Here is a 16,074-nt window from a genome sequence, read left to right as displayed (position 1 = left end):
GGTATTATAGACAATGCTCAAGGGGGATTTCTCTTGACCCACTTGCAGGAATGCAGGGTTGGTTGAACCTCTGAAAATCAACCAATTAATCCATCATAATAACAAAATACAATACAAAAATCATATTATCATTTTAATAGACACAGGAAGACCATTTGATAAAATTCATTACACTTTCATGATAAAAATGCTCAACACACTAGGAATAGAAGATAACTTACTAATATCTGATAAAGGGATCTTCTTATCTCTGATAAAGCGATCTCTTAAAACCCATAGTTAACATGACACTTCATGGAGAAACAAGACTGGGTGCTTGCCTTCTCTGATCAGGAACAAGATTCAGATATTCATTTTTACCACCTCTGTTCAACACTGTACTGGAAGTTCTACCCAGAGCATTTAATAGGAAGGGAAGGAAGAAAGGAGGGAAATGCTAATTGGAAAAGAGGAAGTAAAACTATCCTATCTATAGATGGTTGGGTCTTACATATAGTAAGTAAATTAATCCACAGAAAAACTATTAGAACTAAAAAGTTCTGCAATCAATACTCAAAACTCAATTGCATTTCTGTAAACTAGCAACAAACAGTTCAGAAATGAAGTTTAAAATAGGAATCTCATTGATAATGGCTACAAAAAGAATTAGATTCTGGGTAATAAATTTAAGAAAGAAACCCAAGGTCTTTACATGGAAAGCTAGAAAACATTGTTTGAACAAAAAAAAAATTAAAGAATATCTAAAGTCCATTCTAACGAGGTTGATGAAACTGGAGCCGATTATACAGAGTGAAGTAAGCCAGAAAGAAAAACACCAATACAGTATACTAACACATATATATGGAATTTAGGAAGATGGTAATGATAACCCTGTATGTGAGACAGCAAAAGAGACACAGATGTATAGAACAGACTTTTGGACTCTGTGGGAGAGGGAGAGGGTGGGATGATTTGGGAGAATGGTATTGAAACATGTATAATATCATATAAGAAATGAATTGCCAGTCTAGGTTTGATACAGGATACAGGATGCTTGGGGCTAGTGCACTGGGATGACCCAGAGAGATGATATGGGGAGACAGGTGGGAGAGGGGTTCAAGATTGGGAACTCACGTACACCCGTGGCGGATTCATGTCAATGTACGGCAAAACCAATACAGTATTGTAAAATAAATAAATAAATGAAATAAAAACAGAGAGTAAATAAATATATAAAATTTTTTTTAAAAAAGAAGAAACTACCTAAATGTCAGCTGTCTCTTAACTACTGCTGTAGCCCCAGCATTGATGTATCCATAGTCACTGTTCAGTTCAGCTCAGCTCAGTCACTCAGTCGTGTCCAACTCTTTGCAACCCCATGAATCGCAGCACGCCAGGCCTCCCTGTTCATCACCAACTCCCGGAGTTCACCCAAACTCATGTCCATTGAGTCAGTGATGCCATCCAGCCATCTCATCCTCGGTCATCCCCTTCTCCTCCTGCCCCCAATCCTTCCCAACACCAGAGTCTTTTCCAATGAGTCAACTCTTCACATCAGGTGGGCAAAATATTGGAGTTTCAGCTTCAACATCAGTCCTTTCAATGAACACCCAGGACTAATCTCCTTTAGGATGGACTGGTTGAATCTCCTTGCAGTCCAAGGGACTCTCAAGAGTCTTCTCCAACATCACAGTTCAAAAGCATCAATTCTTTGGCACTCAGCTTTCTTCACAGTCCAACTCTCACATCCATATATGACCACTGGAAAAACCATAGCCTTGACTAGATGGACCTTTGTTGGCAAAGTAGTGTCTCTGCTTTTGAATATGCTATCTAGGCTGGCGGTCCCCTTTAAAATGTTCAGGGTATAACTACGGCAGGGGTCCCCAAGCTGTGGACCGCAGACTGGTACCTCCTATCAGATGAACAGTGGCATTAGATTAGAAATAAAATGCACAACAAATGGAATGCACTTGAATCATCCCAAAACCATCCCTGCCCTGATCCATGGAAAAATTATCTTCCATGAAACCAGTCGCTGGTGCCAAAAAGCCTGGGGACCACTGAGCTAGAGGGATCTTCTCAGGAAGAACACGGATATGTTTTGAATTTGGAGCTGACAGAATTTCTTGGCCACGACTAGGAAAAGTAACATTAACTTATTTCTCATGCATGGGTGTGTCCTCAATTGCCTCAGTCATTTCCGACTCTTTGCGACTCCATGGACTGCAGCCCTCCAGGCTCATCTGTCCATGGGATTCTCCAGGCAAGAGTACTGGAATGAGTTGCCATTTCCTCTTCCAGGGGATCTTCCTGACCCAGGGATCAAACCCATGTCTCCAGCGGCTCCTGCATCGCAGGCGGATTCTTTATTACTGAGCCACCAGGGAAGCCCTGATGTATATCTCATAACAATTCCCACTTAACAGATGAAGGGACTATTCACAGTCAATTAACCCACCAGAAGTAACATTAGAAAGCACCAGAGCAGGAACTTGGCCTCGAGTCTGTATGACCCCAACATCTGGCACTTACCCCAGACACCTAGCAACACCAGCAGCCCTGGGGTCAGAAATACTGTATTTCAGTAAACTAGCAATGAACAAGGATGATATTTTTGAATATTGATCTTTGAATATTAATCAATATTTTTGAATACTGACCTTTTATTGTGGCCACGTTGCAGAATCTGTTTATTTGTTTTGATAGCTTTTTTTAAATGGATTCATTATGACTTTCTATATACAAGACCAAACCATCTATAAATCAGATAGCTTTCAGAAAGAAAAAAGTAGGCAGCCCTAGAACTTAATGTTAGATTCTCTCAAGAGCTGGCCATGGGATGCGGGGTTGTAGCAACAGAAACAGAAAGTGGTGGGGAAAAAAGAATTATTTAAAATAACAGGTGGATAAAGCAGGAGGACCTTTACAAGAGACAGAACATGTTGCCTGCAGAACACAGACATCCAGAACACCATCTGGTACCATCCCAGCCTCCTGCCTGGCTGGAGAAGGAAGAGCATGATGGGTAAAAGCTCACACACACACACACACACACACACACACACACACGGCCAGTTACCAAGGAAAACAGATGACAAGTGGATCTTTCTCATCACTATTTTCAGAAAGAGAGGAGAAAAAAGAAATGGAAACTGAGATAACTCCTACACGGTGAAAGAAAAGAAAAACCATGGACGTACGGTGCAAAGGTCTAACCAGATCCTGTGCCCAGTGTGGAACTTGTCCATTTCGTTCTGGAGAAAGAAAAAGAAAAAGTACCTCCCCAACACTATCCAGATGCTGTCAAAGACACCTTGTGGGAACCATCATCTGTCATGGGAAATTTTTACAAGAGAAACTAAAACCCTAATCTCAGACAGGTTTGTTAGAACATCAGTAGGGGATGTGGTCATGTATGGATGTGAGAGTTGGGCTATAAAGAAAAGCTGAGCGCCAAAGAATTGATGCTTTTGAACTGTGGTGTTGGAGAAGACTCTTGAGAATCCCTTGGACTGCAAGGAGATCCAACCAGTCCATCCTAAAGGAGATCAGTCCTGGGTGTCCAGAAAGAACTGATGTTGAAGCTGAAACTCCAATACTTTGGCCACCTGATGCAAAGAACTGACTCATTGGAAAAGACCCTGATGCTGGGAAAGATTGAAGCCAGGAGGAGAAGGGGATGACAGAAGATGAGATGGTTGGATGGCATCACCGACTCAATGGACAAGGGTTGGGTGGACTCTGGGAGTTGGTGATGGACAGGGAGGCCTGGCGTGCTGCAGTCCATGGGGTCACAAAGAGTTGGACATGACTGAGCAACTGAACTGAACTGAGGGGATGTGACCGAGGAGGGTCTATGGCCTGAGCCGGGGAACCAGGAGCACAGCACCACAGTCCAGGCTGGGAGGACCCTGCCCGGCTGGTCCCAAGCAGCAGCTCTGCAAAGGGGAACTGGTTTGGAAGTACTTCCAAATCCACGGGCAATGGCATCAGGACCTAGGGTTCAGATAAAAATTTTTGAGAATCCCCACAACCAGGATAGGAAAGGTTAACTCAGGGGAGGGAGGAGCAGAGTGTGGATTCTAATAAGCTCTCATAAACAGGGGGGTCTCTTTGACTCTTGAGTTAGAACTCAGTGTGACAGTAATGTTTGAGTTTCCTTAAATTATTCATAAAGTATAATATATATGGATGAGTGACTGTGACCCTGTATATAAATGTATGTATAATAAATGTATAATATGCATGTGTATATAAAATATACATATAAATATATGTGTGTAGGCATATAAATTTCTATGTATGTATATATAAATACATAATGAGAACAGCATATAATTATGCATATATATGCAAAATAAAGTGTTACAGAATGTTTTCTGTATTACTGTAGTAGAATAATTGCTGTATTTAGTTGAAATCTTCTAAGACAAATGCGTGTATGAGACCATCCTATCTTGAATATCTGGAAGCACAAAAAGCTATGCAAACCACAGAACAGGCACCTGGTGGATATTTGCTGATTTGATGAATGAACAGAAATGTATCTGATCTTACTCTTGCTGAACAGCAAAGAAGAGACAGGCCTGATCCTTACGTGACCTATTTGTTTAGATGTAACAGAGCAACACACTTGGTACCAAGGCTTAAAGCTCCCATCACTAACGCAACCAACACAACCAGCGCTTCCAAAGGTTGTCATTTACAAAAGACCAATATGGTAAGACTCTTCCCACTGATACGAGACAGCTAGAGTAGGCAGATGCACAGGAATACAGGCAGATTAGAAGTACCAGGGGCTGAGGGGAAGGGGAATGGGGAGTTATTCCTTAATCATCACAGAGTTTTTGCTTAGAGTAATGAAAATGTCAGTTTATGACAAGAGTTTTTACTTGTTTAGAAGTTTTCAAATGTTTAAATGAAACAAATGAAAACTTTTGCTTAAAATAATGCAATAGTGGTGACTGTTGCCTAACAGTGAAAATGTAATTAACATCACTGAATTGCACACTTAAGGACAGTTAAAATGGTACATTTCAAAAATTGAAATATAACTGATTTACAATGCTTTAGGTGTACAGCAAAGTGATTCAGTTTTATATATATATACGTATTTAATTACATATATAGAGTCGATTTTATATATACATGTATTATTTTTCAGATTCTTTTCCACTATAGGTTAATATGAGATTTGAGTACAATTATCCAGTCAAGAGTCCCTTGAACTGCAAGGAGAGCCAACCAGTCTATCCTAAAGGAAATCAGTCCTGAATATTCATTGGAAAGACTGATGAAGCTGAAACGCCAATACTTTGGCCACCTGATGCAAAGAACTGACTCATTTGAAAAGACCCTGATGCTAGGAAAGATTGAAGGCAGGAGGAGAATGGGATGATAGAGGATGAGATGGTCGGATGGCTTTACTAACTCAATGGACATGAGTTTGAGTAAACTCCAGGAGTTGGTGATGGACAGGGAGGCCTGGAGTGCTACAGTCCACGTGGTCGCAAAGAGTCAGACACAACTGAGCAACTGAACTGAACTGAACTAACCTCCCATTAGCTCCAGAAACCACAAAGAAACTGTCACCCAAAAAAAAAGGGCTTTTTTTTTTTTAAAGATTACCAGGAGTGGACTTTCCTGGTGGTCCAGTGGTTAAGAATCCATGTGCCAGTGCAGGGGACATGGGTTCAATCCCCATTCCAAGAAGATCCCACATGCTAGTTGGGGCAACTAGAAAGTCCATGCACCACAACTGCTGAGCCCATGCACTGCAACTGATGAAGCCTGCACACCCTTCTCCACAAGAAAAGCCATTGCCATACAAAGCCCACTGCAACTAGAGCAGCCCCCACTAGCCCAGTGCACAGCAACAAAGACCAGCACAGCCCAAAACAAACTAATCCATTAAACAAACAAACAAAAAGATCACCAGGAGTGAACTGCTGTGGTGGGAGGAAGGCAGGGGGCAAGCAGCGCACTGAGGGCATAAGGGAATGCGGCACAGGGCACCCTGCTCAGCTTCACCCCGAGTGGCGGACAGCACAGGGACTCCTCTCGGCGGGTCAGCAAGCCCAGAGCAGAGCTGCCAGAGCTACCAGCAGAGGCCACCTGCTTCTTTCATCTCCCTTACAGAGACACTGGCTCTCTTCCCAGACCCCTCATGTTCTATGACTCTCGCCCTTCAATCTCAATCCAGAAGTGCCATGAAGAGGTTAATGGCTTGCTTAGATTGCAAGGTGAAGAAGTTCTTCTGTTTGCACAGCCTTTTTTTTTTTTTTTTTTTTTTTGCCTTTAGATTTACTGAATCATTCCTATCTATGCTGAACACATCTTTGCAGATAGGATAGATGCATGGATGGATGGATGGATGAATACAATATCACATACAAGTATTCATATACGCTATATAATTGAAGATATACTTTTTTAACATGCTTTTGATTATTTGTAGTATTGTAATTATACTTCTTAAACCAGCATTAGACGTCACATGCTTTAAAGATATGAAAGTGTATGCCCCACCATGTGTAAAATAGATAGCTAGTGGGATGCTGCTATGCAAATCAAGGAGCCCAGACTGGCACTGTGTGACGACCTAGAGGGGTAGGATGGGGTGGTGGTGGGAGGGAGGCTCAAGAAGGAGGGGATATATATAGTTAAGGCTAATTTGAATCGCTGCATGACAGAAACTAACATAACAGTGTAAAGCAATTATCTTCCAGTTAAAAAATGTTTTTAAAGTATATGCATGGGAGTTTGAATAGAATATGATTTTTGTTTTCTAATTTAAAGAATCCATGATTCTTTGAAGCAATATTGTGATGGAAACCAACCAGTGGTTGCTTGGGTAGACCAGCTGGATGAGCGTCAGACTTTTACTCTGGGGGCCCAGGGTTCAAGTACCTGTCTAGGAGCCAAAAAGTAAATAAATAAACAAATTTTTTTAAAAAAAGAAAAATATTTTAAAACACTTTTAAAGTTAAAAAATGGTGGCCACTACTCTAAAAAGATAATATAATGAAACAAAAAAGTGCTGTAAAATAAATACTTTTAAATAATGAAACATGGGAACTCTCTTAGCCACCACAGTCTGAAATCTGGATGAACTGTAAGTCACCCTTGTCTAGAAAAACATCGCAGATGACAAAACTGAGGTACTAAAGATTAAGTGGATTTGGGAAAGATTTTTTTCTTATAATTCCTTTGAAATCAAGAGAGAAAGTTCATTAAAAAAATTTAAGTTTCTGATCCATCAATTTAATGACTCTAGTTCTTTCTTGTTTCCTCTACTTAAATGTGCTGTCACCTAAAATAGATCTAAGCCAAGACGAGCCTGTATAAAGGAAGAAATGAAAAATTACGTTGTTAGACAAATCTTCCAAAACACTGCATCTAGACCTTCCAACAACTGAGTCAACAAACTGAGATATGTGTTTAATAATTACCCACATTCATTTGGGGATTAGGTTTACAGAATAATCTTTCTGTTGGAACTCAATCCAATCCCCAAGTGAAGGTCATCTTTTGTCTATGATAAACACAATAATATCTTGGCTCTTGCAAACAGGGCGGTTGTGTAAACTCCCCGGCATGTTAGAATCACCCATGTTTATTTTAACAATCCCATTGGTAGGATTAAATGGGCTTAAAGACTAAATGACTTTACTAGGGTGGGTTTCCTATATTTATAGAGTGTCTTTTGACCATTAAAATTAGATTCAAATAACCTACATAACAAGAAATGATTTTCCTCATAAACATTAGACCAATTGTTTAAACTTTTCTAAGGAGGCCAGAACCTTATATATGTTGCCAAAATCCTGCCTGTAAATTTATTAGTCATATTTACTCTCTTGAAGCTACATGACCTGAGGAAGAGTTCATCCAAGATGGAATAAGTCAGTGGTTGAGTCATGTCACAATTTCTAAGTACAATGTCATGCATGAGAGAACAAAGTGTCTGGTGCCCTAAAGAATGAGAAGTTAGCATTTTTAGAAGCACAGGGGCCAAAAAAGAGAACTATCCAACATGCAGTCATTCATTAGTGCCCTGTGCCATCAAGTCCTTTGAGTACCATCAGCCAACTACATTCTTCCATGGTTAAACATCATAAAAGCCTCAAGACATCGTCTTCTTTTAGGACAAGAAAGAGAGAGAACCTGTAATTCTGGAGCAGCAGGTCCACAAATGTGCTGAACACAAATCTCAGGAGATATTCCATGTTCAGATACATGTGGGACCCACTTCATACAGCATCCTTCCATACTGAAATAGTTGAAGAAATTATGATTCATCTGCACAGAATTATCTATGCAACCCTCATGAGGAATGACATTGGGCTATATCTTTTGTTGAGAATGAAAATAAATGAATAAATAAATTTGCATAACTGTAAGTGAACTGTCAATGTTAAAAAATAAAGTCAACAACAAAAATGTATGTGTGTACAAGGATATGTGTCTTTATAGCCCATGAAGATATATGTACAACTGGTCAACCTCAAAAAGACTAGAAAAGCATATTGCAAATCATTTTTAGCAGCAATCGCTAGCGAGGAATGGAGTTGGCATAGAGGAGGATATCTCACCATTTTTCTAGAAATTTCTGTACTATTTTAGGCTCTTGTCACACTGAGGTGTGTATCGGTCAGTGCAGGCTGCCATTAACAAAACCCCACAGACTGAGTGGCTTAACAGCAAAAAAAAAATGTATTTTCTTCCAGTTACAGGGACTGGGAGTCCCAAATGCAGGTCTGACAGGGTTGGTTTCTGGTGACAGCGCCCTCCCTGGCTTGCAGACAGCCGCCTTCTTGCAATGTCCTCACCTCCTTGGTGCTTGTACTTTCTCTCTCCCTTTTCTTATAAACCCACCAGTCTTACCACATTAGAGCTCTACCGGTATGACCTCAGATGTTGTTCAGTCATGAAGTCATGTCCAACTCTTTGCAGCAAGACAGGCTCCTCCGTCAAATTCACGTCCATTGAGTCCATGATGCTCATTTAACCTTAATTACTCATAAAGACCTTATCCTCAAATCTAATCAGTCAAAAGGAGGGTTAGGCCTTCAATTATGACTTTTAGGGGGGACAAAATTCAGTCCATAGCAATGTGTTTCTTTAATGGACATTATTAGTGGCTTGATCGCACTTATTCCCACCTAACACCTTCCAAAAAGAACCTCAGTTGTGTGCGGGTATCTACCTATCCCATGCGAAGCCAGATGCTTAAGGGAGGCTCAGCCATCCTCCTTGCTATGAATTAGTTTAGGAATAAGGCTAAGAACCAATCCAGCCAAAGACCTGTGGGAGAGAGTCTATAGGTAGATTTTGAAACAAGGCGATTCTCTCGAAGAAAAAGCTCTAGGAAGAAATGGCCACTCCTTTTCTTAAGGATACTGCCACTATAGACGTAAAGCCTGTACCTGCTGCAGCCTGGAGAAGGAAATGGCAACCCACTCAGCATTCTTGCCTGAAAATTCCCATGGATGGAGGAGCCTGATGGGTTACAATTCAAGGGGTCCCAGAGAATCAGACATGACTGAGCAACTGGGCGCACTGAGCATGCCTGCAGCAGCCATTCTGCTGCTAGTCTGAATACAGAGTCAACTCTGACGATGGCAAAAGCCAAGAGGGGAAAAGCCTGAGCCCTTGGCGTCATCACTGACCCACAGAACCAACCATCCAATATCTGTACTTCCAGCCACGCGAAAACATCACATTTCTTGTTGCTCAAATCATTATAAGTCATAGATCTTGTACTACGTGGAGCCTAAATTATCAAAAACGATGCAGTTTCTGAGAAATAATAAAAATATATCCTGTGAAAGACTTTCAAAAATGTCTCTTAGCAATTTACAACATATATTAGTGAATTAAAGACTCTGATAAATCCCAGAGTTAAAAAGCTCCTATTGTATTTCAACTGGAGCTCCCCAAATTTATTTGATAATGGGATCCTTTTATATTCTTTTCAGTAAATCCTATTGCCCTCAACAAAAGAAGATAGCTGTTGAAAGATACCCCTAGGGTTTTGCTAGGATAAACTTAGAAATGTGAAAAAATGACAGAGCTGAGCTCAAGAAAAAAAGGGGCAAAAATCCCCTAAGGAAGGAAATGCTTGAGGGACTTTTAAAATCTGGAACATCCAAAATTCAGGTTTTTTCTGTTGTGCTGCTGTGTGGTTTCATTACCATCACAACCACGTTATGCCCTAAATCTCCAGTAAATCTTGCGAGGTGAGCATTTACAGGTGAATGCTGGGAGTAAAATGCTACTGGATTTCCCACCAGATTTGGAGTTGAATTTCACTTTAATCTGAAGAACATGTGATCCCAGCAAGCCAGATGATTTCCAGGTCAATATGTAAAATTTTTTTCTAGGTATCCTTTTTGTGATGGAATTATGTTTGGAGACATTTTGTCTGATGAATCTGATGAACTAAGTGATACTAACTAGGTATGAAGTGCAAATAAAAACTATCAAATCCTCTGAAACAAAGAAATAGACAATGCCACATGACCTCACCTTCAGAGTACTCACAGGAAAGGGTGTGTCTGTAGATGTGTGTCTCATTAGTTCCAGGATGACCACAAGCAAATTCAACCAATCAGAACTCCAGAACATCCTATCCCCATATGCCTTTCACTGAGATACCCTCCAATGATCAATTATCACTTCAGGGATTTTACAAGTATTTTTGTGCTATAATGGTTAACATTTGTCTTTCCCTATTACTTTATAAAACCCATCAGGACAGAGGCCTATCTATTCCGACTCACCATCCCATTCCAGGTGCCTACACGGTATTCAGTCTATAGTAAACTCCCAGTAACTGTGTGAAGAAAGAATGAATCCATCAGAGATACTTAAAGACCTTCATAGATCAGCTGAAGAAGCGAATCCTTTCAACACTTCATGCTTAGTGACTCTCATAAAAAACATATTCATTCCCATCGTAAAACAATGTCTCCTAGTGGAAGAGAACACATCAAAGACAGTATATCCATATCAGGTTCTGCAGAAAAAACCCCAGTGACAAATAAGAGAAATATGTATCTTGCCTGAGACCTTGCTAGCTTGTTCCTTTCATGTCTATTTGGACAGACAGGATTAAATTGCCATAGAGTAACTTTTCAGGCTGTGATACTCCTGATGAAACAGGATTGCCTGTTCTTTGCCCACATATTGCCAACATACTCCCTTTGTACTATCTACCCAATATGAGATTAGGAACTCATACGATAATTTGTCCTGCCTCTTGGGTTATCACCAAGGTTATCAGAGATTAATTAGCTATAAAGCTGGTTAGTGCTTTAGGAAGTCAGATCTCCCAGTACAAAAGGACATAAACAGGAAGCCTCGATTTCCAGAGTGCTCTGCTTCTAAAAGCATTTTTGCAGAAATCCAAAAGCTCACTAAATGGACAGATCTTCTCTTCTGGATACGGGAAACAATGCTATCATCTGGCAGGGCAAATGGGGAGCAGAAGGGGGAAAACGTGGGAGAAAGATCCCAAGACCACAGCCAAGTAGACATCGCACCCAGGTTGCGGGTGTCACTCCTTTTTCTGTAAATGCCGAAGCCCTGTAGACCCAGACAGTTTGACAAATGAGTAGGCTCATGGAGAACTAAGGAGGATGATTAAGGAAGCAGAATCATTGATATATGAGGAGAGCGGCTTTTGAAAAACCTAATTATGAAGCGACCCAGCCAAACGATGAGTTTGCTGAGAAAGTACAGATGTACTTCTGGTTTGTACTTAGAAGCCAATCCCAGAGCAGGTTAGGAACAAAATGAATTTTTCTCATAGGATGTACGTAGGAGTAAAAGGAAGAAATGTAAAAGATGGGGAAATCAAGACCCAGTGTCAGGACAAAAATCCCTCACAAGAGAATGTGTTATTCTCTCAAGATCTCCCCCTGTGCCCAGAGGTCTCACCTCCAGATAGAAGACTTGGAAGCAGATGTCAGCTCCTCTCTACTGTGTCGCTCCCTGGGCCTGATGGACTTGTCAGAAGGACCCTGTCATTGCCAATTCGTGCAAGTGTTTAATGCAAACAGCTTTTGTGTTTACAATAGGACTGTGGTTAGAATAAACAGAGAAAATATTCCAAAATGAACAGGTCTTGAACAACCTTCAAAATCTAGCTAAAAGCCTGGATTAAGAGTATGTCAAGGATCATCTATTTTTTAAAAAATATTTTTGTAGTCTTTTTTCTTAGATAGACCATTTTTAAAGTCTTTATTAAATCTGTTACAATATTGTTTCTGGGATTTCTTATGTTTTAGTTTTTTGGCATGTGGGACCTTAGCTTCCCAACCAGAGATAGAACCCACAGCCCTGTGCACTGGAAGGCAAAGCCTTACCACTGGACTGCCAGACAAGTTCCAGGCACCATTCTTTACACACTGGTCTTCCCATTGTGTTGAAACACACAGTCCGTGATTTATTCTGACGTTACTACTCCTCCTCTGTGTTGTCAAGCTTTTCCCCCAGAGAGATCCATGGAGCCAGGCCCCCTTTCTGTGCCTGCATGCAGGCCTTGAGCACCTCAGCTGTGCCATAAAGCAAAAGCAGCTCAGAATGAAGGGATGGTCCCACCTCCAGCGAGCTGTGGGTTGAGATCAGAAAACGCCGCGAGAGGCCAGAGTGACGCCTACAGTTTGCCACTTTCTGATGCGGACACGTGGTTCAGTGGCTCTGTTGCATCATTCTGAACTCCAGTGAAATGAAAAAAGTCAAATCACAATGGATTAAGGACTTAAATGTAAGACCTAAAACTATTAGGCTAGTAGAAGAAAACAAACAGCGTAACTTCTGGACATTGGTCCTGGCCATGATTTTTCGGTCATGAGACCAAAAGCACAAGCCACAAAACCAAAACCAGACAAACAGGAGTGCATCAAACCAAAAAGCTTCTAGACAGAAAAGGCAACAATTGACAGAGTGATGGGAGAAAATATTTGCAAACCATTTGTCTGATAAGGGGTTAATATCCAAAATTTTACAGGGACTCCTACAACCCAAGAGAAAAAATAACATAAAATTTAAAAAGCTGCTTAAAAAGTGGACAAAGGACTTGAATAGACATTTATCAAAGAAAACATACAAACGGCCGATAGGTACTTTTGGTGGGGTGGGGAGGGAAATCATTTTGTTTTTTGTGGTTGCTGTTGATGCTACTGTGCCTATAGTCATCATCATTAGGATCCGATCTACCCGTATTCGTGTGTTTATTTTTAGGTTACAGACATCATTTTGTATTCAGAATATCTCCTGTCAATATCACGTAGCTGGATCTTAATCTCTGTTGCCCTTGTTGAGCTCATTCAGATTTGTCGTAATATAGATGGACTTCTGCTGCCTTATTTTGTATTTCCCACTTATATTCTTTCTCCTTGATTCCTTTTCATTTTTTTTCCTGCCTTTCATTTGATTGATTAAAATTTCTTTGCTTCCTTTTTTTCCCTCTATGGACTAAAATTTTGTCTTCTCCCCCTTACTTTCCTTGAACTTTAAATATACATAATTATATATTAATTATGTATTTAGTAAGAATTTTACTTATAAACACTTTTTCTCTTTGTAATTTTTCTGTACGTGTACCTTTTATTTTCTGGTGGTAAGAGATGGGGAGTTGAACAGGGAAGTCACCTAATGATTTTCTCTATTTTCCTTTTTTCCCTATATTTTCCCCAAAGATACTTGCATTTTTAAATACAAATATATGGTTATAATTCAGGTAAAATTAAAGGGCTTATGTGAAAATAGCTATACAGCACCACACTTCTCTGTATATTTACATTTTGCTCCCTGAAGCAAACTCTTCAAATATCTCTGCAGTTTATTCCAGTAATTACCACCAATCTTCTAAAAAATACACTGACATTGCTGCTTATTGAGTTATCTAATTTAGACAATGCCTATGGACTTGCTGTTTTGGGAGATGGCTCTGGCTTGGGTTCCCAGACACCACAGTTAACCCCTTGCCTTCCTCCACTATAGAGGAAGAATATAGAATACCTTCCCAGATGCCCTTGACGTGGGGTGTGGTCATGTGACACAGTTTCACCAATGAGATATAGTCAGATGTCCCTGGGAGAGCTTATTCTGTCTTAAAAACACAAACTCTCACTAGCAGAAGCAACTGGCCCCCTGTCCTTCATCCATGCTCCTGCCCGGAATGTGGAAACAGTGCACGAAGGGAGAGTGGCCACACACTAAAGAGGGCTTCCCAGAGGGCTCTAGCGGTTAAAAAAAAAAACAACAACAAAACGAAAACTGCCTGTCAATGCAGGTAGATGCAAAAGACGCAGGTTTGATCCCTAGGTTGGAAAGATGTCCTGGAAGAGGGCACGGCAACCCACTCCAGCATTCTTGCCTGGAGAATCCTGTGGACAGAGGAGCCTGGTGAGCTACAGTCCATAGGGTCACAGAGCTGGACACGACTGAAGCAACTCTGCATGCACTCAAAGACAGTGGAGCAGAAAGAAAGCCCAATTCCCAAAGACATGGGTTGTCATTCTACCAGGATTTCTGAGACCACTCTGGTAAGGTTTTCTTTCATTCATAACAATTCTATTTATTTCACTTTCTACTTCAAGAAGACCAATTATTCTTAGTTTAAAATATCATCTCTTACCTTTTTATCTATCACTGCCATTTTAATTCCATTAATCCCTTTGATTTTTTCCAGTATTCAGGGTAATTATCACAAGCCTTTGCTCTGTCATGCATTCACTTTTCTGCTGGGTCTTCTCTATTCCTATTCAGTTTCTTCCACTTAAAAGAGAGTTTGTACCTTAAATTATTTTCCTCCTTCGGTAATCTTCCTTTTCAGCTCACTCCGTTGTTTTAGCAATTTATCTTTGAGCTCTTGAGTCACCAAATTCTTGTTCACTTTAAGTTCTACTCTGAAAAGTACTTACAGGAAATTTTTATTTCTTGGGTTGGGTTTTCTTGAGCTTAGACTCTTTCTGTTTGTTTGTTTTAATATCTGCTTTCTTGCACCTTTTAGATGGGTCTTCCTCCACAATGTTGCTTTTCATATTACCTAGAGTGTGTGTGTGCTCATTTGCTTCAGTCGTGTCTGACTCTCTGCAACCACATAGACCACAGTCCACCAGGATCCTCTGTCCATGGGATTTTCCCGGCAGGAATACTGGGGTAGGTAACCATTTCCTACTGAAGGGAATCTCCCCAACTCAAGGACTAAGCCCGTGTCTCCCACATCTCCTGCACTGCAGGCTGATGCTTTGCCTGCTGAACCATCAAGGAAGCCCATTAACTAGGAGAGTCCTTTTTTTATACATTTTATTTGCTCTGTAAAAATGAGGTTGAATTACCCATTAGTCCACCCTCACACCATTTGGCACATCACTATCTTCCTTTCAGCGTTTCACTTGGAGGTCTGAATGTTGTCAGTCAGCTATGTTTTTGCACAGCCTCAGTAAGCCACATCTGCTTTTGTGTATCCTACAGGAAGAGGATGGGGGAGCCCCAGCTGGACCAGAGTCAGTGTCCTGCATTTATCTGGGTAGAATTAACAACCGTTTAGAAAGCCAAGCCAGGACATGGCCACATCAAACAAACAAACAAAAATCATAATAAAATACAACAATTAATTTACATATCTCTTGGGCCTCCCTGGTGGCTCAGACAGTAAAGAATCTGCCTGCAATGTAGGAGACCTGGGTTTGAATTCTCAATGGGGAAGATCCCCTGGAGGAGGCAACCCACTCCAGTATTCTTGCCTGGAGAATCCCATGGACAAGAAGCCTGGTGGGCTATAGTCCATGGGCTTGCAAAGACTCGGACACAACTAAGTGACTAACACTTCTCATTAATACAAAATATGAAAAGTAGATGTTTATTTGAAATCATAATTCTGTATTCTATACAAATGTTAATATTTAAACAAAAATAAGACAAGGTAGTACTTAGTAGTATTTACTAATCAGTTCAGTTCAGTTCATTTCAATTGCTCAGTTGTGTCCCCATGAATCACAGCACGCCAGGCCTCCCTGTCCATCACCAACTCCCGGAGTTTACCCAAAGTCACGTCCATCCAGTCGGTGATGCCATCCA

The 16,074-nt window shown here is 40.7% G+C and overlaps 1 protein-coding gene across 17 annotated transcripts in view; it reads right to left on the bottom strand.

Annotated features, from left to right (window-relative positions):
• Positions 1 to 16,074, bottom strand: part of AGBL1 (AGBL carboxypeptidase 1) — a 1,135,995-nt gene that overhangs the window by 1,011,808 nt on the left and 108,113 nt on the right. For 4 of the 17 annotated variants that reach the window (XM_060401594.1, XM_060401595.1, XM_060401592.1 and 1 more), the window contains exon 1: positions 5,918 to 6,061. The exons of the other annotated variants lie outside the window; for them this stretch is intronic. In XM_060401594.1, the coding sequence (XP_060257577.1) occupies positions 5,918 to 5,975 (58 nt within the window). In that variant the 5' untranslated portion in view covers positions 5,976 to 6,061. Of the gene's footprint in view, positions 1 to 5,917; positions 6,062 to 16,074 lie in introns of those variants that run through there. 17 annotated transcript variants of the gene reach the window in all.

Source organism: Ovis aries, chromosome 18 (genome assembly GCF_016772045.2).
Source record: "Ovis aries strain OAR_USU_Benz2616 breed Rambouillet chromosome 18, ARS-UI_Ramb_v3.0, whole genome shotgun sequence".
NCBI classification, from domain to species: Eukaryota; Metazoa; Chordata; class Mammalia; order Artiodactyla; family Bovidae; genus Ovis; species Ovis aries.
This window is presented reverse-complemented; position numbering and strand designations above follow the sequence as displayed.